The following is a 25,200-nucleotide window of genomic DNA, read 5'->3' on the forward strand; positions in this document are numbered from 1 at the left end:
TACATATCCTCCTTAGTTCAAGTGTCGTGTGCTGCTGAAAAAAGAAATGACTACTTCATTGTAATCATGACCTGATTTTCAACCATTCAAAAGTTATTCATGCATGTAAGGATGATTGGTGTCCAGCAAGTAATTATTGAATTTTTTGAGCAAACTAAAATCCTCATAGAGTGAGATTTATTTTTCCCCACCCACTGACATTTGATCACAGGAATTCACTTGGATTTTGTCACAGTAAAATGGGACTTTCTAACTGCATGGTGGGGAGTCAACAGGAATGTCCCCATGGAGCAGATTGTGTCTCGTCCTCAGACTCTTTTACAAATAGCTGCAATGAAACAAGCAAAGCATCCTTTAATCAGTGACGATACTCTTGAAAATCTGTGTCTAACTTAGAAAAGAGCTGAGAGGCGTGTGACTTCATGTCAACCTAAAAAAGCATGAGTGCCTTGGAATGTTAGACTCCAAGGCAGACATCGAACACACAGTTGACTCAACTCAGTAGATATCTGGCCACTGATGTGTGAGACTGAAGTGCACTGGAGCAAGACAATGGACTTGAAATGGTGGCCAGTAGCTATAAAGACGCTGTTTTCTGTCAAGGTTTTTCCCCTTCCATCATGTTGTATCCATGTCAGCATGTATGAAAGCGGCTCTGTAATAACCTCCTCCAATAATTGCTGTCATTCATTTCATGTGCTGTGTCAACTGTTTCAGTAGAGATGCCTTATTAGAGAATATCCTCATGTCTATGTTTATCTTTCGATTTGAACATCTGGTTCGTTGTGAGTGTTTGACCTGTAATACTTGAACCTCAGCTTAAAATGCATAATTTCCTCTCTGCATATTCTAACAGCTTGCAGATACTTATGTCACATACTACATGACATCTAGATTGTGTAATTCAGACAATATATAGTTAACGTCAGGGACTTTTCAACAGTCCGAGACACAGTAGCCATATAGATGAAGTATTCATGTTAAGATGTGCTTTATAGTTTGCAAACAACTGGTCCACATTGAACAATGATTGAGAGAGATAGATTTTACAAAAAGAACACATATTAGCTTAAAGCAAAGAGACAAAACACCTTAAAATGTATTCTTGTTTTCTCTTACCAATGTAGCAAAACAGTAATATAACAAACTATGTCTTTTAGTTCTGTATTTATGTCAAGACATTGTGCATGGTTGGCATGGTCATCTAACACAATAAAGTACAACTGAAAAACTTGTGACTTTGTTTTCTGTGGTGAAGCCTGTTATTGAGCCAGTAACATTGTCTGCAATTTTATACCAATTTATAAGGTAAAAATGCAAGAAAAGAATTACTGGTATATTAAATGTAATTTACCTTGTTTATTCCAAAGATCTTTTTATATGGTTTGTATGGGTTTGATGGTTAGCCATGCAACCAAGTACTATTGCTGACCTACCCGTGTTTTCACCTTCAAGACAAAATTTATCTGAACCCTGTTCAGAGGTATTTGATGGCGGGATTAAGAACGTGAATGCTTTCTTCATTTTGTCGATTTCCAGCAATAATCATCATTCTGACTCAATGAATTGTTAAAATGGTATTAAATTGGCGTACGTGTAACTAATGTACATGTTAAACAATGAATATCCAAATGACATGTTTGTTGTTAAAGTTATCACTGATTATATTATGATCAATCTTTTACACTTGGTACTCCCAAACCTAGTGTTTTGGGCTTTTTTTTAAAGAAAAGAAACTAAAACAAAAGAAAAGAAAAGGAAATGTGTCAAATCCCACTTTATCCCTCTTCAGCGCACATGTGTAATTCCCACTGGGGGCCGTTAGAGGACGCCTCAGTTTTACTCTGCTGCGTTGGAGCCACGAAGAAGAATCAGCACGAGAAGAGAAGAGAGTTCGTTTGTTGTACGCTGCATTCACCTCCATTACCGTGAGCATTTCTTCAAATCCTTCATTTACGGTCATTGATAGTCAGTTAACAATAATGCTGCTTTTGTTGTTTTTTTTTTGTTTTTTTTATGCTTGTGAATGAACTGTTAGTCTGAATGAAATGTTATTAGAGCCGCGTCGACCGTCGCCAAACGGCCAGGCTAAAAGCTAGCCGTGAGGCGCTAATGTAATAAGACGAAAGGCTTTTATTTATTTTCACTTATTGCGACCAATTTGTTGTGTTTTTAAATGATAAACACATACCGCAGCTGAGATGGTGAGATGATTGGTATTTGTATTTTCACTGGAGGCGTCCAATGTCCGTCTACGTGTTAGCTCTGGAGCTAACAGTGAAAATGGAAGCACGCTCAGCTTCGTGTCCTTAACTGGACTGTTAAAATATCAGCACTGAAACCCGAGAACTGACCACCATAGTAAACGCATCAGCATTTAATGAAGCTGCTCCTTACCGCCTTGTTTTTTGTTATATAATTATGTAGTTTGAGATGTGATTAAAGGTCCCGACACGGTCGACGCAGGTTTCTGTGGCTCTCTAGAAATCCAATCAGTTCGACTGCTTTCCCCTCTGCTAATAAAGCTGCTTTGGTTCTACTCACAAGTCATGCATTTCATTAGACTAAGAATAATTGCTGAAGATTAGTGCAAGCACTACCTAATTTCCAACATGTATGACAAATCCGATCAAACGTTTCATTTTACATTCAGTTTATTAGACCGCAAATGTTTATCGAGCCTTTTCTAGTATAATCAGGGTCGTTTTAATCTTTCCAAGTCACAAACTCAACAGAACCAGTAGCCACAGCTTAAGCATTTACATTACAATTTTTTATTGTTTGATGCTGCTGTGAAATGAAATTCAACGGAATCTATAATAGCACGAAAATGTATGTAAGATATAAAGTGTCAACAAACTGATCTACTTTTAAAATGCTCCATTTAACCCACACACATCAAGAAAAGTGAAGAAATAAAACTAACTGTTGGGAGCACGGACACACAAAGCACATCAGAACATGTGGAACTTTCGGCAATAGGTTGCTTCAATATTTGTTGAATCTTTGGCTGACCATTTCCAAAAAAATGTCCTATGCAAAGCAAATTGAAGAGGCAAGCATACAATATTTCTTTTCATCTTAACATGGAGTGAATGTCCTTGTAAGATTATTTAAACATTTGTAAGAACATTACCAAGTATGGTATCTTCTGTAATCTTTTTTTTTTTCGAATTTCAAGTGGTACTGATAAGACTGATCATTGATTAGTTCAGTCTGATAAGATTTACTGAACTCTGATACTTTGAACACAGGAATTCTTAACGTATTACTGTAGGTTGCCTTCAACAAACCATACGCAAGCATTATCAACCAAGTGATTATTTAAAGTATTTTGGTTTGGGGAAAAGTTCAAATAAATCTGTGCTTTTGCAAGCTGCTTCTCAATGGTCAGTTGATATGAACTAATTGTCTAAAGTTTGGCACTTTTGATATATAGTAGCTGCGAAACATTTGACTGCATTTTACAAGCATTGGGTAAATGTTTCTGAATGAGCAAAAGTTAAGTGCAGGAACTTAATGAAAACCGAAGGGTGGCTTTACCTGGTGGTTTTAATGACAAGGTCACTCAATAAAGATAATGAAAAGTTTTCAGTTTCACATGTTTGCTTTAAGTGTGGGAAAGTCAATGATTGTGTTTAACTTAAGATAATATAGCCCAAAACCTGCTTGTAATTTGAATTGAAAATGTTCATTGTTCTCAATATTCATTCTTCACTTTATTTTGTTTATAGAGTGAAAACTTATTCCCGATGATGGTCAGAACACATTATGGACCCCCACGCCTCAAGTCAAGGTAAATGCCTCAGTCATGTTTTATTATAGCCACATTCGTTGTTCACTTATTTCTTTGGAGTTCTAAGTAATATAATTAAAGTCTATGCTTTATTTTTCTTTCGTCACAGGTCTATAGTTTCTTTTCTAACGTCCCTTTTCTTGTGCCCTGTCAGGTCTTATGGAGATGGTCATGAAATGCGACCTGATGACGGCAACTACAGTCCTCACTCCAAAGGTCGAAGAGATGCCCAAGACTATCCAGCCAAGGCGCCATTCAACTGGAGAGAATCCAGAGGCAGAGGACGACCCCCGGTGGTCAGAAGAGTCCCCCTGATGGGAGAACAAAGGGAGCCACGTTTTGATCACTGGAAGTCTCAGGGTCAGGATTCCTTTCAAGGTTACCCTCCCAAAATGGAAGCACACCGTGGTCAGAGAAGACCTCCTCAATCCAGATCGCCCCGCTCCCCTCAAGACCATCATCAGTCATCTCACGGTCCTTCACGTGGACACCACAGTCAGAGGGGTCGCGGTTTTCGTGGTCACCCCTCGGGCCACATGTCGCCTCCCTCAAGACATTTTCAGAGTCACCCAGCGGATAGGAGACCAGGTTCTGCATCCCCCTACCGGGGGTCTTTCCGGGATCCCAAACGGCACACAGACTATCCTCCGCAGGATAGGCGGAGTCGAGACCCTCGGGGGGATCGCAGTCCAAGAGGAAGGCCTTATGAAGACTCAGGTCATGGCATGAAGCGCTGGAATATGGCTGGATCATTCTCTCACCCACGCAATGGAGAGCATGGCCCTTCTGGATCACAGAGAAGCCCCAGAGAGATGCACGGGAGAGGCCCTTTTACAGAGAGGTACAGGAGTGAAGAAGCAACCCCAGCTGGGTAAAAGTATTGAGAGGAGGTCTGAAGCGGGCTGGTCCTTTCATTCACAGGGGTTGTAATGAGTGCTGCTGCTCTGCCCTGGCTTTAGTGTATTAGAGGGGATTCTAAGGGGTCTGATATATGGTTTCACCTGCCGTTAAGAGGAGTGTTATACCATTTATTGGTCTTTGAAATTATACCTCTACCTGTTTCATTCTGTCATGAAGGGGCTGCATTAGGATAACGGTAAACTTCTGGCTCCCACTTAAAATGGCAATGGATCTGTCATTGTAACAATTTCTCTATTGTTTGATGGATATGCAGGTGGTCATCTGAACAACACTCCCGACGTCAGTGGGTTCCAATGGAGAGACTGGGCAGCCGATCCCACAGTAGAGAGAGGATACAAGATGATGCTCACCATTCCCCATACAGAACCCAATCATGGAAAGGAGAACCAGGACCGTCATCCTCCTACCACGGGAGCCCTCAGGAGAGGCAAGTGCCAGGATCTCGCAAGAGGAGGATATCAGACATCAACATGCCTTCCTCAACCCCTGCGCTGGAGCACGACATAATCAAACATCCCAGGAGAGAACGACCTCAGCTGCTGCGTGTTACCACGCCATTTGGTGGTAAACCTTTGTCTGTTAAGGATAAAAGTTACCTTGTTAAGAGCCAACAAATGAAAACAGAGTCCCTGATGAGGCTCAGAATACCTCCATCCATGAAACCAAGGCCTCACCTGATCGACAATAGCGCCATGCTTGCTATCAGGAAGAAACGCTTCCAGTTAAATGCTTCGCCCATTCAAGGTCTGGAACAAAGAAGGGGAAAACCACAACAGTCATCTCCTAGAGAGAAAAGCGACGGCAGCACATCTTCAGGAGACTCTGAGACAGAGACAGATCAGGTGGAGTCTCGCCGGTCCTTGAACATACACAGGTACGGTATTATCCTTGTAGCACTGTTCGCAGGGGCTTGATGATGATGAATGTGAAAGGGTTGCCAGCTGTGGAAAGTGGAGAACTCGTGATGAGCTAAATGTTCAACAGTGATTCAGTTGATGAAAAGCCTCCCTGTCTGCGTGCTACGTATGTGTCAGAGTACCTACCTATCCATATGGATGACAAGAAGCTTTATGCTCCAGTCACTCATCACATCATTAACGCCAAAGTGTTTTAAGAGTGCTTGATGAGCGGAGTGAAAAAAAATCCTGGTTTGTCAGCAACAACAGTGGTCTGGTTGAAAGAAGTACTCTGCCTGGTATATCAGCTTCAAGCCACGATTTCAATTGAGGATTGAAGGAGTCTTCGCAACATGCCGCAGTGTTAACTGGTAAATCATTTATGTGAAGCAAGACGGCTGATCGCAGATGGCTGCACTTACCATGACCTAAACGGAATCTGCCATGCTGAAGTTTTTACATAACTGGAAGACGCATCATGCACCAAAAGAGGAATATCTCACCATCGTATTGACCACCGCCGGTGCCATGACAGGTCGAGGAAAATGTCAAAAAGGATGACATGCAAGATGTTTGCCGACAAAAGGAGCCAATGGCAAGAAAAAAGATATGTTTATTGCTCAACATTGTTAGGAGTTTCCGTGCAACTAAGCTTGAAGCAAGCATGTGATTGCACTACTGATGTATTCGGATTGACCCATTGAACAAACCAAATGATTAAGATTCAAGACAAAAGCTTGTAAAACATCATTGCGTCATCACGTGAGTAATGATTTATGGATGCATATTTTTCATCAGCTATGCATATGCAGACATGAACATCTGTAGCAGCCACTGGAAATCAAAGGGAAAACAATTTTGAATCCAATACATGGTTCAGCACCAGTTGAAGTCACAACTGTGACGCATCCTTCTCGTTCAGAATAAACCCACCAGAGAGGAACCTTGACTTGTGAGAGTAAGAACTGGAATCCTTATTTCATTTAATAATCACAACTGTTAAAAGCATGACTACAGCGCCTCCTCCTTCAAGCCTGTACCAGATGTTTACCATTACTGCATCAAACTTGGAAGTGCTTTGAAGACGTATACGAAGGATTGCCAATGTTGGTTAAACCTGCGATCACGAGGCTTTGAGATGGATAAATTCCAGTCACAACAATTCCTGCATCATTTTGAACGACTGAGGGGAAAAAACTGGCTGAGGTCACAACCTATTCTAAACCACGTGAATCACAAGTGTTGAATCAAAGTGCAGGCGTACCTTGAAGAGGTCTCAATATGAAGAGGAAGACGGCATGTGGATGCAATTCTAACTTGAAACTCACAAGGAGAGCAGCAAGATTTGATTCCCTCTGTTTCACCACCTTTCAACACTGCCGGTGTGAGTTTTGCGCTGAACAAGCATGTCTTGTTGATCATCATCTGAAATCTGACCCGAGTAATAACCGGAGGCGCACATCACGAGTGTGATGGCAAACACTCAAGCCAATTAATGAAAAAAGTTGCGTCACTGCCATCTTTACAGCTACGTGTGCTTGTGTTGTTCGACAAAAGCATTGTGTGAGTTCGAATTAAAATGGCGACCATTATATTTTTGGACATCTTCCTCCTGTAAACTAAATCTACTTGAAGAGGAGCGTCGCGCAAGAGTCTTGACTTCCGAAATGGCTATTTGAGACCTGACCTTCATTAAATCCATCACATCACTCCATGTTAAGCTGGATGGAATTGTTGTCTACAGTAAGCGGCCTTCAGACCTAAACTTGGGCAAAAGAAGATAAATGTTAAATGTGGACCCCTCTGGAAGCTGATACTTGAGGATTTGGAGTCTAGAAATGTCCTCCTGATGTGTATTCGGTCAACGTCTTGTGGCCCATGGCTCACCTTGGATATTCAAAGCCAACAAGAAAACGTGGAGTGATCCGAAACTACTCAGAAGTTCAAAGAGGGATGATCGGAGTGTTGATGTCGTCTAGGCCCGTTCCGTAAAGTCCTTCAAGATTTGGCCGCTCTAACAGTCACTGAATAAATGAAGAGAAGTCAAATTGATTCAGGTTACAAAAAATAGAAGTAAAGGAGCATGGACTTTCCATGGTTTTTGTAAGTACCCAAGTGCTGTGTGACTTTATGATTTTCTCTGCAGAACAGAGCTGTTAACTGATTATTTGAATTGCATTGATTTGAAGAGCTCACGGAATTGATTAATTTTCTACATTCAGTCTCTTTTAAAACATAAATTGTTTGGAAAACAGATGTTTGAGAATTGGAAGGTCGATGTGCTTGACTCAACTGCTTTTACTCTTTCCTCAGATCTTCTCCCATAGAGAAGCGCGACCTTGTCGTTCTGTCCCACTGGTCCGCCGGGCCGAGTTCCTCCCAGGACTGCTCACCTCCTAAAGATCACAGTCCAAAGCTCGACAGTGGTATTGTTGCTTTTATCCTCATTGGCTTAAACATGATTTATTCTCATTCTCTAATGTTAAAAGTCATAAGTTGTTTATCTGTCATTTCTTCATTTCAAAAGTCTTACGTTTCGTTGTTTATTGTTAAGATGACAGTTCTGATGAGGACTCGACTTCAAGCAGACGAGCGCGGAAGTCGAATGATTCCAGATCGTCGCCTGAAGAAAGGAAACGAGAACATCTGGACAAGAGGACATTCAGGTGCGTAAGAAACTGCAATTATTTGAGTGTTTTTGGATCACATGCTGGTTATCTTACAATCGGTGTCGTATTTTGTGGTTTCACATCAATATGAATATTTTAAACTTCGCTGCCTTTTAACGGAAAGCGTTTGATTGTCTGGATTGTCCCGTTTCTGAGCGATCTTTATTCCTTTGCAGACCATTTAACCCGATGCATGACGCGTATCGATTTGGAAGGCCCTTCAGAAGACCGGGACCTTTTCAGGTAAACGGAATATTTATTGCTCGACACAACATAAAGCTGCACGAAGAGTTACGGCTAAAATGATGAATGGATTCCTTAGCTTCTCATGGACTGAAAAGCAAAATGCATAGAGACTCAACAGTTTGGTGTCTGTTCTGAACTTTGACTGTTGTGTTCGACAGAGGCCGAGGATGTTTTTTGGTCCCAAGAGGATGAACCCTGAACTGATGACCTTTCGACGACCGCTCATGGTATGAAACCCACCGCTTCGAAAAGCAACCGGGCACTGTCCACACTCACTGACTAATACCCGATCTTCTTGTGTTCATTGGTTTAAGGAGAGTTTAGTGCCACGTCCGTTCCCGAACCAGAGGCCAATGTTCAGGAAAACTCACAGCATCATGTCCAAATACCGCAACATGAGAGTGATGCGGCAGCGTGCGCCGTACTACCGAGGACACAACCAGCAGCGCTGGTGATGACGATGACCTCCACTGAGGTATGAGCCCAATAATTTCCCCCTTTACGCTGCACTTATTGAGTAGGAGTTGGCTTTGTAAAGAAACTATGGTTCCTAATTATTGTGTTTATTTCAGACTCGATCTGCGAGTATGAAGCTGCAGACGACTGGAAGTTCCCGTCAGGAGCTTCGCTGTTGGGAAGACGACACAAACTTCAGTGCAAAATTCCTGTATGAAGTCTTGTTGGTCATATTTCCTATTTGGTACAAGTTTGTGTTTCATCTTTGAAATACTGCAGAACTTAATCAAGTGTAACATATCGGATTTTTATTTTACTACCCTGGTGTTTCCCTTTGCTTTGTGAGATTGCTGCTTGTTTCGAAATGTTCTCGTTTTACTTCGACATTTGCTGCGTTTTTGTCCACGAGCAGAAATAACTTTTAAGTGCGAGAAGCATTTTTCTTTTTTTTTCTTTTTTTTTTTTTTTTTTCAATATCTGATATTTCTCTGTAAAGACTCATGATATTTTATTTGAGAAAAATTATGTGCTTTTAAAATGTTTGTCAGCTGATACTGAGCTGCTACTGGTAAAAGTTGTACTTTGAGTTGGACACTAGAAATAAATTCAGATTTAACACAATCGGTGCCTTGTGTTTTAACTGGAGACGTGCTGGAGAAGTTTTCGTGTCGTCATGGCTACGATTGGGGGGGGGGGGGGATCAAGAGACTCAAATGTGGCAAAGATTTATATTTTGGAGGATAATTAATTCTTGGATAGTGTTAATCTGAAGTCCGTTATAGTTAACACGATCAAAGGTTGACAACATTAGTCACTAATGAACCTAACAAATGTATTTGGATTGTGGGAAGAAGCAGCCTGAAGTAAAGCCCCTACGTAGGGATGATGAGAAATCGAAGTAAACTTGAGTGTGCAACAACTTCCAGAGAAAAAAAATGTCACAACAGCTTAAGACACCAGACTTGTCATTCCAGAATTGGTGCCTGTGATTCAAGTTCAGTGGTACATTACACATGTTTAGACTTGACTGGACTCAAGGTTGATGTTTTGCAACACTTTTACCGTAATGAGCACAGGCTGAACAATCGACTAGATAAGAATTGGAAGGACACATTTCAAACAGAATACAAGTTATCATGTAAAACTTGGCTGTGCATGTATTAAAATTGCCAGTCCTGGGTGTATGGTGGCTTTGAAAAACGGCCCTGCCGTTACAAGTTACACATGCTTACGCAACTGCAAAGATTCTCAAGCTGCTCCCTCCAAAATAGAAGCTCCTGGGCTTGACCTTCACTTTCGTGAGAACAAAATACCGCAGCGCAAGAGGGTGAAACAAAGAGAAAGGCGACCCACTTTTTTATTGATCTGTTTTCCATCCCGTACCCAATTTCACCAGAAAATTGTCTGTCTCTCTCAAGGTTTGATTTAGAAGCAAATAAGACAAGTGCATGTTTAGGACGTTCCCTCTGCCCGGTTCATTCCTTCAAACGGTTTTCCCCCCTGTGGTCAGTGACGCCCTTCCATGCCCCAGTGATATTTGTGAGTGGCGTGGCGCAGCAGTCTGTCCCGCTCTAAACTTAGCCCTGACAGTACCACTCCTCATCACAACATGCTCTGCACACTGCCGCGGATTACAATGGACGGTGTCGAGTTTCCACAGATGCTGCTGTGTCTCACCGGTGATGCTGGAAAAACAAGGTAAGTGTGTGCACCGGATCCTTCGCTGTGAATCACATTTATCTGGTAATTGGTTTATTATGCTTACTGGCTGCTGTAACGGGTCACGGTCCACTGCTATCGACTCTGGGTGCAGCACATTTGTTCATTGATATGGCATGACAGAAGCAGCTGCCTCTACTGCAACATACACGTTCAGTCACTCCCACAGTCACTGAAACCTAATTCTGCTTTCTGTTAGGACTTTGAGTAGTTTTGCTTCGATGATTACAGACTATAAACATATGTTTACCAATTTATTTGGAATATAATATTACATTGCACTGAGCTGAGCTTCTGTTCCTTCCTGCTGACCTGACTTGATCCCGTCTGTCGTTTGTAGATGTAGACTTAACGCTTCTGCAGGTTTTTCTGTCTTGTATTCGTCTCTGTCACGATGGGCAACTATAGCTCAGCCCTCATTCCTGGTAAGACTTACACTGTTTTAACATGTGTTGAACACACTTGAGTCAAACATACTTGCATATTCAAGAGTAACTTTTTATAAAACCACCAAAGAAGCGACGAGCGTAGGTCTATTGGTGTGAACATGGCCAACAATCAGGGGCTTGACATACTTCTGAGAGGTCTGTGAAGTGTGTTTTAATGTTTATTCTTCATTTCTCTCAAAGAAACTGAAGAGTTTGTGTCTGTGGCGGAGAAGCAGAATGAGCAGAGAGCTCATTCTGCACAGTTTAAGTCAGAGCTTCAATCTCTGGGAAGTATACACTCTTAATAATAAAGTAGTCACACATTATTTCTTTTAATTAATTCATTCCCCCATTCAGTTACTACTGCCATTACTGGTAGCCTTGTATGAAATGAGTGTGTGTGGTCTGGTGTGTTTGTGTCCCATCTGTCCTTGAGATAAATTTAACTTTTCTGAGCTGCCCCATGCACACAGACGCACACAGCAGCCGAAGATATCCACTTTGGCTGCTTACATAAAACAAGGTCTAAAGGTACTCCTCCTGCCACTAATAAGAGCTGCTTTTCTGACTTTTACAGAGAGTTCCTTCTCAGTAACCATATGTTGCTGTTTTTTAATTCATCATATACATAACTTTAATATCTTATTAACACCACTGGAACATACGAATGTATTTGACTTATCAGATGTCTCAAACTGGACTTGCTTTACAGGTAACATTCATGATGGAGGAAGAAAAAAAGATCCAGAGTGAAGGTACGAATTTGTCCACACTTCAAGAGAGTCCTCAGGAAACAAGTCAGAATGGGCCTGTCCTGCCTGTAAGTGTAAGAGACAAACCCATGGCTGTTTGCTCTCTCCACGGGTGACATTAAACGGCCATGTTTCCTCTGTATTTCTCCACAGACGGCAGAAGCCAAAATTGTGCCCACGCAGTCTTTTTCCTCCCTGTTGCCAAAGGCTCTCTCTGCTGTACTGCATCCAGCAGTATCCCCGGGGCTTAGCTCCGACCGAAGGCCCAGCAGAGACCCAGAGAAAAGCGTTTCAAACCTGGAGGTGCTGCAGACGGAGCTGAGGGACCTGAAGGAGCAGTTTGAACAGATGAAAAGTCAACACAAGTATGAGTTTCTTTCTTTAACCATTGCAATACAGCATGATTGCTTTAAGTTGATGATTATCTGCACATGTTCACACGGTATAAACATACTTTATCGAAAAAAGAAAAAAAAACTTTTGTGTGTGGCTGCCCGAAGCATTCACAAAATTTTAAATGAATAAATGTGTTTTCCTTTTTTTTCAAAATTTGATTTGTTCGTCAGTGCTTTATCTCCCAACAATACGGTGCAAGTTTATCTCTATTTTCAGTGTGTATAGAACAAAAGAAAAAGGTTGAAAGCTCTAAAACGGCTAAAACCCACTAGAAATGGCAAAAGAAAGTTCAAACAAAAGCGCAACTGGCTAAAACTGCTGGTAAGAAATGCTAAAAGGGGTATAACAGCGGAAATAGCTATATGGCAAAATATCTCAAACAGAATGGCTTCAATAGATGAAACTGCTAAAACAGCTGTAAAAGCTAAAATGGCTAAAGTTGTTCAACTCCGTAGAAAAGATAAAAATGAAAAATAACCACAATACACTCAGTACATTTTTCAAAAAATGGCTATAAAACACCTAAAAACCTGTTCTAAATTATTATGAAACTTGAATGCAGCCATAGATAAAATGCTTGTAGAGAGTATAACTAACTTTATGAGCTGTGCTATCTTCATTTTAAGTTGGTATAAAGTGGGAAAAATGGCTCTTTTGGTCTTAAAGCCACCAGTTCAACTTTTCTACCTTTATGATGAAGAACATTTTCCTTTAAGTTTTCCATTTTCCTCTAGATTATTGTACATTAATAATCCTCTGCCGCTTTATTATGGTCTGCTCTGCGAAAGGCTCCCAGCTGTTTTTTAATCAATATTTTTTAGATTTATAAAAGTGAAAAGAGCAAATAGTGTCTCACTTTCAACATTATAAGTTTTATTGTGAATAAAATATGAAACGTGAGTTTATGAGAATAGAAAATCGGTGCATCCTGCTAGAATAGAGATTTAAGATCAAGAGATGCCAAAACTGAATCCAAAAGGATGTTTGTTGTTTTTTCCTTCCATCTGATGATTGCATTGTTTTCTTTGGCCTGTTCAGCATTAGCTTGCAGAACATGTGGTACTTTTGTCCCTGGATGAGAGGCTCAGTTTACGTTCACTAATTTGACCATATTTTTGTGTTTCAGCAAAGAAATTAAGCTTCTGATGAATGAGCTTGATGAGGAGAAAAGGATTCGCTTGACTTTACAGGTGAAGCAACATTCTCTGTAAAATAGTCACATTTTCAAACCCTCCGAAAGCTTTAAGATTTATGATTGTTTGATATTTCATTGACATTCTCTAGATGGAAGTCCAACGTATGAAGAAGCACATGTCTAAATGACCCCGAGATGCAAAGAAAGATATGCTGATTCAACCATTTTTGGGGGGGTTATTGGTTCGGCAATAACCACATTTATTTTTGCGTTGGACTTCTGAGTGGGCTGACCAGGAGGACTCCATGTCGCAAAGACAAAGAAACTGCAGCACAGTGGCAGTGGACTCACAATGAGAGACGCAAACACGGCTTCTTAAAAGAGACAGGCAGGACATTGACTGGTGTACAAATCCTTTTATTTTCCTGTAACCCGTCAGAAAAATTTATTTTTTTCAAGAGTGCTTAAGTTTTCATACATAGAGAATCTGCAGTTGATTTTCAATTCTGAGCTTTTGACTGAGGCAGGAAGACAATACTGAAGTTGATATCATGTGAAATACAAAAACATATACGCTATATACAAGGGTTCAATACTATTCTGGGGTGCAAATGTTACATGAAGATTTAAGTTTGCTTTTTGTTTAAAAAAATAATCCAAAGCTTTGACCGAATTTATTTTTTGCTGATGTGCGACAGTGTGATTATATACAGTGTCATCCCCAGTCTTTATTACAGTTTTAATTAATAATCACAGATAAATCTATAAATACAAATAAATATATACTTAATAGCGACACAGTTTCAAAATAGAGGGGGTGTCAAATACATTAAAAGTGAATTCAGAGGCTTTATGGAAAGACACCAGGAGTTAAATCTTTTCTTCTCAGATCAAATGTTAATATACGTTTCATTTTTCAGTCTTAATAAGAAAACTGTGATGAAAACAATAAAAGTTTTGGAGTGGAATGTGTTTGCATGTTCAGCAGGTTGTACATCTGTGCCTGTGGGTTGTTATGTGAATTAATGGAGACAAACAGGTTGTTTCACTTTGTTGTATCTCAATGCCAAGATTAATTATCATACATCCGTGGAGGTGTAATGTACTAAAAGGTATCTCTGATGACTTTTCTTCTAACAAATACAAATAAAGTCAAAATTTAAAAATACCTTTTTCATAAAAAAAAACAAAACCCATGTCTCTATACTTGTTTAAAAACATACACCGTTTGCTTCATCACATTTCTGTTTCAGACCGCCTGCTCTGGCTCCTTTCAGGATTTCTGTTGTTTCCTTGTGTGATTCTACAGGAAAAGTAGCATCCGGTGACCTCGAGGACTTTGATACGGGATCCGACGTATCATTGACTTCACAGGGAATAGGTCTGAAGGAGACTTCTTTGTCCTCTTCAAGGAGGACATCATAACGACACAGGGGCCTATGAAAGAGGGAAACCTGTGTCAGTGTACTCTGACTTACTAAAGTATTCATAGCCCTTGAACTTTTGCACGACAAACTTTTCAGTTTATTTGTCAACATTTATGAAAACTACGCACCATTTTCAATCCACTTCAGATTTATGCACCATGTTGTGTTGGTCAATGTCATAAAATCTTTTTACATTTGTGGTTGTAATGTGACAAAGTGTGGAAAACGCTCAAGGGCTGTCAATACTTTCGTAAGACACTGCAGGTGTGAGGGAAAACTGAGAAATGAAAACGCTGCCGACATACTTTTTTTCTTTCTGGTTTTACGATTCAAAATGTGAGGCATACCTGTGTTTACGTTCCAGTGGAGTGAGACGGACTCGGAGGATACGGAGCTTATATTTGGGCTTGCACACATTCCCGGTGGAGAATTTCAGAGAGACTTTTTCTACTGACAGATTTTCCTTGTCGAACTGGGCAAACAACTTGGTCTCTGTGTATCTCATAAATTTTGATTGTTTGCTGATTCAGACAGAAAAAAAACAAAAACTGGGTGTAAAAGCAGTGACAAAGGCAAACGAATACTTTCAACATGATGTCTTAAGTAAAGGGAGGACTTACTGGTCTATGGTTGCGACCGCCTCTTCTCCATCTTCTCCATAGAGCTTAATGGTCAGGTATCCCCAACGTATGTCCTTGTTCCAGATCATCACGTCCAGCATATAGTTTGTACCTGAGAAAGACATGTTGATTTATTGTTTTAACACTCTTTTAAATATATAAATACACATACATGGTGGTACAAGGATTGGCAGTTTACCTTCATTATTAACACTGAAGTCTCACTCATAACCACTGACTAGACTTTATGCCATGATAAAGTTTTGATATTGAAGATGATGCAGATACTGTTTGAAAACACATTAAACTACCTCTAGGTGGCAACAGAAATTGGGTTCAGGTGCCCCAAATTAAATAGAAATTCAACTCAAAACATCTGAATACCATTTCAAAGGACATTATTGTCATTTACTACAGTCCTGATAACATGGAAGAAAAGACTCAAGGACTTAAAGTAATTGATGATTATATTTTTGGCCTACTGTGAGAATGACATTTAAAAGAAAATATTACATAATATCATGAAACATTCAAATATATTGATTAGGTTTTTGTTTTGTTTTTTCAAATAAAAGCTAAAGGTATAAAGGCTTTCAGTTAATCTAAAATATACAGAAATTTGACTGTTCGAATGAAATTATATGCAAAATTAATCTCTCCAGACCCTAATTTGCTAGTGGAGTATTTCTGTTCTCTTAAATATTGCAGTTATTAGTTTGTTGTAACTTACGGCAGAACGGAGACTGTTCATTTGTTGTGAAGTATAATTTTGTCTGATCCAGTTTCAGCAGAATATCTTTCCACCCTGCGACGTCATAACCTAAGAATTTATAAAACAGCAGTGTCAGGATAAAAGATATAAAGAATTGATGACAAGAAGAATGAAACAAGCACAAAACACCTTAGGAAACACAAAATAAAAGCCCACATTTATTTTCCTTAAAAAAAAAAAGCTTTCTTTCATGAATTCATGTATTTGGATTTTTGGTGTTTATGATTTGCATGATTATAACTATTAACAAATACAAGCAAAGCAATCGGAAACATCATTACTAACCAAAAACGGGGCATCCTGCAGCACCAAACCGCTCACAGTTTAAGCAGTTGCCATCCAGAAAGTCTTGATAGGACGAACAGGGGAAGGCCCTGCTGACACACGTCTGACTCACAGAGTCCAGGAAGAGCAGCACGGATCGCTGGTGATCACATTTAAAGTATGCGGATCCTGTCCGGGAATGACAAAGAGGATTTTTCACCAGAAAGCTCAGTCTCCTGTAAACAGGAATCCCCTAGAGTTCTGATCTTACCGGACAGGAGGGTTTTAGGGCAACCAGGCTGGTCTGTTCCTTTGTTCGGGTAGAAATCAACGTGACCGAGAGGTTCTCTGAAGCCCAGTGCTGGAAAGACACGATAGTCAAAATGACTGTAATAGATTTACACATAATAATAGTCGGTACGTCCTTGTGTTAAGAATTTTTTTTTTAAATGTTAAATAAAAAAAAACCCTGACCATCTATGTCTGTGTGCAGCACGTCCACAAACTGTGCGTCCGAGGGATCCAGCCGCTCCTCTGGAGGACTGCCAGTGAAAGTCGGCCCGGCAGGATCCAGACCTGCAACCGTCAGCGTCAGTTTGAAGTTAATTCCTGAACTTCAAATTAGCTGAAAGGAGCTACAAATGGCAGTCTCTTCACTTTTTCAGAAATCACTTGGTGTTTGGTGTCATACTGGAGTCGTTTCTCCCCCCACAGCATGTTTTCTTTGTGACTGGAGTCATTTGATTTGAAGGCGACGAGATAAGTCCCTGCTCTGACCTGCAGTGTGACAATAATCTGCTTTCACTGAACAATCTGTCCTCTGGATTATATCCAAACAGCACCACAGTGTTCATTGTGACTCCTACCAAAGCAGATGTGGTGTGATGTGCTGCAGCAACTTTATATACTTTGTGTGCTGTCACTAATCACTTTGCCACTCTATATTCTTACTCATTATTTGAAATTTAAGCAAATACAAATCTGCTTTGCACGGAAACAAATGGAAACAATCTGGGCTCAAATTGTGCAGTATGTGCAAAAATAGGTTTGACGCAACCTTTTTGGAGCGTCTTCCAGCTGGCACTGGGCAAAAGACAGGGTAGACCCTGGACTGACAAACGCCACATCGGCCTGTCAGTTCACACTTTTATATACATTTGTACTGGATAGAAAATCATTTGATGGTTTCAAAATGTATTCAGCAGCAGAATACAATAATCCCAATTATTGTATTGCATTCAACTGCATCCACAGAAAACCTGTGCTGAGCTGTGAAAGGGGATTTGAACATTTCCTGCAGACTTGATAAAAATGTTCTGGGCGCAAAGTTGGTAATGTTAAACTTTGGTTTCGCTTCTCTCGCTGTCGCCACCGTTACTTATGAGAGGATTCTTATTTTTCAAGACGGTACTGCATTGTCTCACTTACCGGTGATTCTACCGATTGTTCCGTTCAAGTTAGCGCCCACAAAGCCTGATATATGAGCTCCGAGGCTGATGCCTATCATGTGGATGGAGCTCATAGAAGCCCCATAATCCTGAAAAGATCAGCGATAAATGTTAAATGTATAAAACATGAGAGAGAAGAGATGGTCATAGTGTCAGTAACATCTCCCACCTTCATCACTTTAATGAAAGCGGTGATGTTTTCTGCTGTTTTGCGTGTGTTCGCCACTGCTTTGAAGTAATTCAAATTGGCAGCGCCACGGTTCCAGTCCACCACGATGACATTGCTGTCTGTCCTGGCCAGCAGCATCACCGACAATCTTTGCATCCACACCGGGGGAGATCCGGTGGGGCGATACCCATGAATGATGAAGATGGAAGGTCTGGACAAGTTGAAGTGCGGTTGGGTGGACAAGTTGGTGTGGGGCAAGAGGGTACCGCAGGTGACATTTTCCCTGGTGTACAGTAACAAGTGGACTCTGAGCTTGGTGCCAATGATTGCATGAGCAAAATCAAGATCCGTAAAGTTATCACAACTCTGGGCTGCGGGCGAAGAAAGGTAGAAGGACAAAGAGAGAGATTCATTTGACATCAATCTGATATTACTATCCGATAGTAAAGAAATACAGAATATTGCAGGATATTTCATAAAATATCCTAGGATTTCTTTAATACCAGTCACATGGCTCAGTGTGCATTTGTTCAGTACAGTTCTTACTTGAAACTGTTACCTGACACACACACACACACACACACACACACACACACACACACACACACACACACACACACACACACACGCACACACGCACACACACACACACACACACACGCACGCACGCATGTACAGTGTCTCAGCTGAGAGCCATGTGTACTTTACAACCGCAGTAAAGACTCTGTTGACATGTCTGTTTTCTCACGATAGATCAGTTCCTCAAATATTACTTGACTGTACACCGAAGTAGTTTTTTATGTGCATGAGACACTAACTAAGCCATTTTGCATTTCAGTGTGTCATGTAAGTACCTTTCCATATTTGAACAGTTAACAGCAGGACGGACGCCAGGTATTGCCACAGGAACATGCTTTACACAAACAACGTGCAAGCAAACTGGACTGTGTGTTAAAGTGAAAAAAACAAAGAAGCAAGGATCATTAATTCAGTCAAACTATATATCCCTGATGGAATAACAGTAAGTACCACAAACACAAGTGGTTCTATTAAACATTTTCTTACCAGAGACTAAAAGTAAGATTCTGGTTACTTATCTACTAACCTACTAATGACCTGTGTTTGTAGAGTGAGAAAAAAACACCCTTTTGCAATGTTGCAATCTTCATTAACTGTAGACTATTTCCCCTTACATCGTTATTAATTATGACAGGAAACACTTTGATTATAAGTGAAACTGAATACTTCTTTGCTGCACCGACAGTCTGATCTTATCTCAGTTTTACTCTGGGCAATCTATTTTCACTGTCAACAGTAAGTTAAGCGTCATCCCTGAATTCTGCCCTGATGAAACTTGTAAAACATGTAACATTGATTCAGAGTCCTACCTTTGATGCAATATAATCTCTCCTGGCGTATCGAAGATCTAGATCGCAGGTTAACCTCCTCTTGTAACTCCACATATTTTGTTCAGCCTTCAGGAAGTGTGAGGAAGAAGAGCAGAGCAATACTCCCGCCCCACATGCTCTCACTCTGGTAGCCACACCTCTCACCCCAGGTCATTGTGCTCACAGGTGAAACATTCCTTCCAAGTCTCTCCTGGTTACATCTCAGACCGGTTTTGTGGCCGGCAGTTTGTTTTTTTGATGTAACTTCAGTATAAAAATAAACAAAAAACAACAACCTAAGCTGTGTTTTCTGAACAATCAGGGGCATGAGAATAAAACCTGTGACGGGGACTTTTTAATTAAAATATCCCATCTGAAGTATAGAACAGACATGGTTTCGACTCTCCACATGAAGTATCTTCAATTTACCAGCTCAGTGAGCGTCGGTCATAGTACAGTTATGTGCAATACACAATAAAAATGCGATGACTGTCTAACAGCAGTGGGTGTTGAAAGTGTGACGTCTGGCTGTCATAAACTTGAGTGAGTTTCAGTTGATTGTTTCAGGGTGGGTCGTACTTCAGTTTGAGCTTCTAATCAGCTGCAACTCAGTGGTGCTCAAGACTAACATTCTCTTTTTGCTTAAACAATGATGAAATGATTATAGCTCTGAAAAACCAATGTTACATAGTTCTTGGCACGTATTCGGATTACATCCTGTCTCTGTTTCTTCACAGTAATAAAGGTTGTGTTTATGGGAACACTCGAAATATATTAATAGCAGCGTGACTGTTATATTGTGTGTAAACATGAAACCTACTGGGATTGGCAGAAACACAGCGGGTGTCCACGGACATCATAGGCAGCGATTTCAGAGCAAAATCAATATTATTTCACAATATTGAACCAATTTAGACAAACAGTTGACTTAAAAACAGAAAAGCTGAAAAATCTTTTAGAAACACAGTGAATCAATCAAGCTGAAAATACATATCACCATGACTGCAGGTTAAGATAATTCAAAGACCAAAAGACGATACGGCCAAACAAGTGAGAACAAGAGAAGAGTAAATACAAGACGGGAACAAAAGAGAAGAAAAAAAAAAAAAGACACTAAAAAGTATACTAAAAATGATGAAATAGAATTAAGAGAAATCAAACTGAAATGAAAATAATTAGAAAATGTTAGAAATAAAAAATGACATTGTAAAACGAGATAGAAATGAATTTAATATACAAACATGAATAAATGTGTCAACCTTGTCCTGTTAAAAGTCAAGCTGAGCTGAATTACTGTTGTGTGCCTTGTGAGGCGGACTGTCGGTGGTTGTGTATTTTCTAGTATATTGAATTAGGGGTTGTGTATTATATGGTGTTACAGCAGCAAACTGCAGCTTCTGTTAGCTTCTGTATTGTGAATAAGCGGTGAGGTGCAGAACGAGTCAGTTACTCAATGCTCAGGTAGGCACAAGAGCAGGTTATTGATTATAAGATGTAGCCAAACGCCAACATGGAGAACTTGGGACACTTTAAACATACGTTTGGATTGTTGGCCTGTGTTTGGTTCCAAAGGCCGTCAAAGTGGAAACTGGCCCCATAGTTGATAGAAAATTCACTCTGCATTCAGTGTTCTACTGTCTCACTCAGAAAGTATGTGACAAGTTTGTGCATTTTCAACATAAATAACTGTGAAACATCTCGTCTCTGTGGAGTAACACACACAAAAGGAAAAGTCTCTTCTCGCTCAGTTATCGATTGTAAACATGCTCTGTACTTTACTGAAACGCCTTTCCCAGAGTGGCTTGAACTTTGCTCAGTACAGTCAGCCGTTGTCAGGGTTGGCTGGTAGGATGTACACTTAAAGAGACACACAGTGTAAAAGTCGTCCCTGTGTGTTACAGTAAGGCCAGGCGAGAGAAGCAGCAGGTGTGTGTTTTGTCTGAAGGGGGCAAAAACAAAATCCTCCAGGATGGCTGGGAAGAGACGAGGCCGAGGCAACAACACCCAACAACAACAAACCCCACGTAACCAGAGAGGAGGCCGGGGCAGGGTAAGTCAGCTTCTAGTGGTACGAAACACGTCGACCACAATAGACAGGAAATATTCCTTCAGGGAGATCCTGGGTTTTGTTATTTTTCTTGTATGTAGATAATAGAACTGAACACACAAAAGTGAAAATGTATCTGACTTACAAGGTGTTGTTGTGTATCTGGCTTTCAACCATAAGAGAAATGTCCCATTGTAGGTAACTGACCGGGGAAATTTTACTTAATAACTTACTCTAACCAAGTAGCGATGACTCAGGTATGCCTAAAAACTACAACGTAAAGTTTCTATTAATCTGGCACAGCATGAGCCATTCCTAATTCACTCAAACTTTACTATGATCAGTTGTTTTTGTTGTTGGGGAAGACTTCGTTTAAATTTTTTTTTTACATAATCTCCAATGTTAATGTTTGTATTGTTGAAATTAGAAAGCTTGTGTGTCTGATGCTTCACTTAAATTTCTTTCTCGTGAAAGAGATCACAAAACAAAACATGTAATCAGTAATATACAATTTTTGAAAGAGAACAATCTTACAGTTTTACCCAACTGAAGAAGCCTGAGACCCTTTAAGCGTGAGTTCAAAGTATATCTTACATCACAGCAGATAAAGGAGCATCCATGTATCTGCACACAACACAAAGTCCAGAAGTTATTTGGTTCCTCGAGACTACACGGTGCTGAGATCCTTCAGAACTGCGCTGAAGATATTGTCACAAATTGTTTTGTTTCACAAATATTGAAACGGTGTGCTGCAAATTTACAACATTTAGAACATCCGGTTTTGTGTGTGATATTGCATCGTCAATACTGCAGTATCAGTGATTTTATGTTGTCCTGCTGTGTGCTTTTGTTTAACAAAAGCAGCATGACTGCAAGTGACACTTCCTTTTTCCCACGCTACAGACACACACACATTGGAAATTTTAGTATGCATGCTCATCAATATATCAAGGCTCAAAGTTCAATGTTTAAAGATATGAACTCAACTAATTATATGCAGCGTTTGTTCAAACTCTTTATCCTCTTTCTCTCTCGGTCTTGTGTCTGTGTTCAGGCTCTGCGGGAGCCGGCAGCTTTCGCCAAGCCCACAGGTTGTGAGTCGGATGTCCCCCATGAAAAACTGACCCTTGCTCAAGCCAAAAGAGGCACACCAGGTTATCACTCTCATGATGTCTTTTCTTCTTTTTTTTTTTTGGCCTGCAACTGAGAGCATTTGATAAGGAGGCAACGTTCACCATAGAGGTGTCAGTGATGTCCCATTATGCAACACAAAGTAGTTTAGTTATCTGTACTGGTCATTTAGCTAGAAGAGGATTTGACTTTATGCTATATTCTTAATAAATGTGCCACATCATGAGTTACTGACACAATACATTTATAAAGATATTCATTAGGTTGAGTTTCGGGGTGCGTTGTTGGTGTTCAAAGATATCTTCCTTTCATGCCGCTCACCTTGCAGCTCACCGCCCGGTGCGAGTCTACGCTGACGGAATCTTTGACCTTTTCCATTCGGGCCACGCTCGAGCTCTGATGCAGGCGAAAAACGTTTTCCCCAACACTCACCTGATAGTGGGAGGTAAAAATACGAATTCTGGGTCAAATCTTGAATTCTAACTTTGTTGACTTCTTACACGCGTCTTTCATGTTTGTGTCTTTGTGTGGTCTGCAGTGTGCAGTGATGAACTCACCCACAAATTCAAAGGCTACACGGTGATGACAGAGGACGAACGCTACGACGCCCTCAGGCACTGTCGTTACGTTGACGAGGTGGTGCGGGACGCTCCCTGGACCCTCACCACAGAGTTCCTCAAGATGCACAAGGTCAGAGGTCATGCAGTGACGGGACACCCGGCGTCTTACACTGTGGTTGACAAACAACAACAGAGATAAGCATGAGTTAGTCTGACCGTTTCCATGTGTATCTGATAGATTGACTTTGTGGCGCATGATGACATCCCATACACGTCTGCAGGGTCAGAGGATGTTTACAAACACATCAAGGAAGCAGGTAAAGAGATATATATGTAGCCCTCCACAGAAATGTTCTTGTCTTAATGTAACTTGAGACTGATTCCCTTGTTTGTTCACGCCAGGAATGTTTGTGGCGACTCAGAGGACGGAGGGCATCTCCACATCTGATCTGATCACTCGTATCGTTCGAGATTATGACATCTACGTTCGCCGAAACCTCCAAAGAGGCTACACTGCTCAGGAACTAAACGTTGGCTTTATTAAAGTGAGAAGATTGCTATTTTTCATCACCATCAAGAAAGTCTTATGAATGAACCTAGAGCTCTATCTAAATATCAAAGCAATCAGCAGAATGCGTCTTGCTTTGACTTTCTCCACAGGAGAAAAAGTACCGGCTCCAGAACCAGGTGGACAAAATGAAGGAAACGGTCCGTACAGTGGAGGAAAAGTCCAAACACTTGGTTCACAGAGTGGAGGAGAAGAGCCAGGACCTCATCCATAAATGGGAAGAGAAGTCAAGGGAGTTCATCAGTAATTTCCTGGAGCTTTTTGGACCAGATGGTGCCTGGGCAAGTATACGTTACTACCAAAAGCCAGAATACGGTGTCTGATTCAATTAATCTAATCTGACATCTGTGGTCCTCAGCTAAATCAAGTCTTTATATGTTAAAACTTCATTTTGCCACCTAAGACATTTAAATATAAACTTCACTCAACCTTACTGAAAAACCTCTGCCACTCAACAGATGTGTGTTAAACAAAAACATCCTAATATATGTTTTATATTTGAGTAGGTTTTGTTTTTTCACATTTGTTCATTTTTGCAATAACTTTGTTCAAGTGATAAGTAACGCACAAATTATTGTGGGTAACTAGTATTACAGTTATTATTCCGTTTAGTTATGTCGGTGGAGAAGTTTGTGTACCTTCAGGTACAATCCTTCACTTCTTCATAATGTATCTTAATAGAAGGTGTAAATTAAAAAAATAATGTTTTTAGGCTACAGTCATTGAGGGTCAAAAAGGCCTTATGGGAAAAATACTTGATAAATGGTGGAAATTTCCAAGCTAAAATACCAGCTATAAAAACAATATTACCCAAAACAATATATCAAACAATATGAGTCAAACAATACATCACAGTAAAACCCTGTCTGTTTTCTGTCCATGTTTAGCATGTGATTCAGGAGAGGAGTGGCCGGATGCTCCAGGCCCTCTCACCCTACTCTTCACCCCGAGCTTCCCCCAGCAGCAGTCCCACCCGAAGACGCTCAGTCTCTCCTGACTCCTTCCCCTCTTCTGCTTCTGCTTCCCCACCGTCCTCTCCATCCTCAACCTCCTCACGGAAAAAGGGGAAAAGGTCCTCGACCAAAGCTGACTCGACATACAGTAGACATGTACAATAAGCTCATCATGCTTTGGCTGTCTTTTCCTTCACTGACAGTCATTGGTCTGGTATATAATACTCATAAATTATCTCTCAGTTAGAAAAAAAAAATCATGTTAATTTATTATTAGCATAGTCACGCACAGGGGAAATATTTTGATATAAATAATGTGTCTTCAACAAAAATAAATATATAACATTAAAATTGACCTTGAATGTGTTTTTTGTCGGTTGTCTGTCGATATAACTTGTCTACCCTACATAACAATCCAATCACTCTAACAATCAAGTAT

The 25,200-nt window shown here is 40.4% G+C and overlaps 4 protein-coding genes across 4 annotated transcripts; 3 read left to right on the forward strand and 1 right to left on the reverse strand.

Moving 5' to 3' along the window:
• Positions 1–1,868: 1,868 nt before the first annotated feature.
• On the forward strand, positions 1,869–9,603 carry LOC308121935 (uncharacterized protein). The gene is made up of 10 exons (XM_080483472.1): positions 1,869–1,928; positions 3,735–3,796; positions 3,951–4,637; positions 4,971–5,591; positions 7,927–8,039; positions 8,168–8,279; positions 8,459–8,525; positions 8,687–8,755; positions 8,843–9,003; positions 9,101–9,603. The coding sequence occupies exons 2-9, from the start codon at positions 3,753–3,755 to the stop codon at positions 8,981–8,983; spliced, it is 1,854 nt and encodes a 617-aa protein (XP_080339598.1). The 5' UTR covers positions 1,869–1,928; positions 3,735–3,752; the 3' UTR covers positions 8,984–9,003; positions 9,101–9,603.
• A 966-nt stretch (positions 9,604–10,569) lies between these two features.
• On the forward strand, positions 10,570–14,592 carry LOC308121991 (uncharacterized protein). Its single transcript, XM_080483571.1, has 6 exons — positions 10,570–10,682; positions 11,044–11,128; positions 11,844–11,951; positions 12,037–12,248; positions 13,406–13,469; positions 13,564–14,592. Exons 1-6 carry the CDS (start codon positions 10,594–10,596, stop codon positions 13,600–13,602), a joined length of 597 nt encoding a protein of 198 aa, XP_080339697.1. The 5' UTR covers positions 10,570–10,593; the 3' UTR covers positions 13,603–14,592.
• lipia (lipase, member Ia) lies at positions 13,817–19,602 on the reverse strand. Its single transcript, XM_080483556.1, has 11 exons — positions 19,503–19,602; positions 18,969–19,058; positions 18,115–18,485; positions 17,926–18,034; positions 16,972–17,073; positions 16,769–16,858; positions 16,519–16,686; positions 16,192–16,281; positions 15,462–15,573; positions 15,189–15,362; positions 13,817–14,851 (listed from the first exon to the last, which is right to left on the reverse strand). The coding sequence occupies exons 2-11, from the start codon at positions 19,024–19,026 to the stop codon at positions 14,626–14,628; spliced, it is 1,500 nt and encodes a 499-aa protein (XP_080339682.1). The 5' UTR covers positions 19,027–19,058; positions 19,503–19,602; the 3' UTR covers positions 13,817–14,625.
• A 1,790-nt stretch (positions 19,603–21,392) lies between these two features.
• LOC308121983 (choline-phosphate cytidylyltransferase B-like) lies at positions 21,393–25,085 on the forward strand. The gene is made up of 8 exons (XM_080483562.1): positions 21,393–21,552; positions 22,604–22,703; positions 23,009–23,125; positions 23,219–23,370; positions 23,479–23,557; positions 23,643–23,785; positions 23,901–24,089; positions 24,696–25,085. The coding sequence occupies exons 1-8, from the start codon at positions 21,472–21,474 to the stop codon at positions 24,924–24,926; spliced, it is 1,092 nt and encodes a 363-aa protein (XP_080339688.1). The 5' UTR covers positions 21,393–21,471; the 3' UTR covers positions 24,927–25,085.
• Positions 25,086–25,200: the final 115 nt, after the last annotated feature.

This window comes from Lipophrys pholis (genome assembly GCF_963383615.2).
Source record: "Lipophrys pholis genome assembly, chromosome: 16".
In the NCBI taxonomy this organism is placed as follows: domain Eukaryota; kingdom Metazoa; phylum Chordata; class Actinopteri; order Blenniiformes; family Blenniidae; genus Lipophrys; species Lipophrys pholis.

Coding starts and splice junctions, on each gene's coding strand:
- LOC308121935 (XM_080483472.1), top strand. CDS start 3,753: ATGATGGTCAGAACACATTATGGACCCCCACGCCTCAAGTCAAG. Junction 3,797..3,950: donor CCCCCACGCCTCAAGTCAAG/GTAAATGCCTCA, acceptor GTGCCCTGTCAG/GTCTTATGGAGATGGTCATG. Junction 8,280..8,458: donor CTGGACAAGAGGACATTCAG/GTGCGTAAGAAA, acceptor ATTCCTTTGCAG/ACCATTTAACCCGATGCATG.
- LOC308121991 (XM_080483571.1), top strand. CDS start 10,594: ATGCTCTGCACACTGCCGCGGATTACAATGGACGGTGTCGAGTTTCCA. Junction 12,249..13,405: donor CAGATGAAAAGTCAACACAA/GTATGAGTTTCT, acceptor TTTGTGTTTCAG/CAAAGAAATTAAGCTTCTGA. Junction 13,470..13,563: donor GGATTCGCTTGACTTTACAG/GTGAAGCAACAT, acceptor GACATTCTCTAG/ATGGAAGTCCAACGTATGAA.
- lipia (XM_080483556.1), bottom strand. CDS start 19,026: ATGTTCCTGTGGCAATACCTGGCGTCCGTCCTGCTGTTAACTGTTCAA. Junction 16,859..16,971: donor GCTGCACACAGACATAGATG/GTCAGGGTTTTT, acceptor GTGTCTTTCCAG/CACTGGGCTTCAGAGAACCT. Junction 16,687..16,768: donor CCCTAAAACCCTCCTGTCCG/GTAAGATCAGAA, acceptor ATTCCCGGACAG/GATCCGCATACTTTAAATGT.
- LOC308121983 (XM_080483562.1), top strand. CDS start 21,472: ATGGCTGGGAAGAGACGAGGCCGAGGCAACAACACCCAACAACAACAA. Junction 22,704..23,008: donor AGCCAAAAGAGGCACACCAG/GTTATCACTCTC, acceptor CTCACCTTGCAG/CTCACCGCCCGGTGCGAGTC. Junction 24,090..24,695: donor TTGGACCAGATGGTGCCTGG/GCAAGTATACGT, acceptor GTCCATGTTTAG/CATGTGATTCAGGAGAGGAG.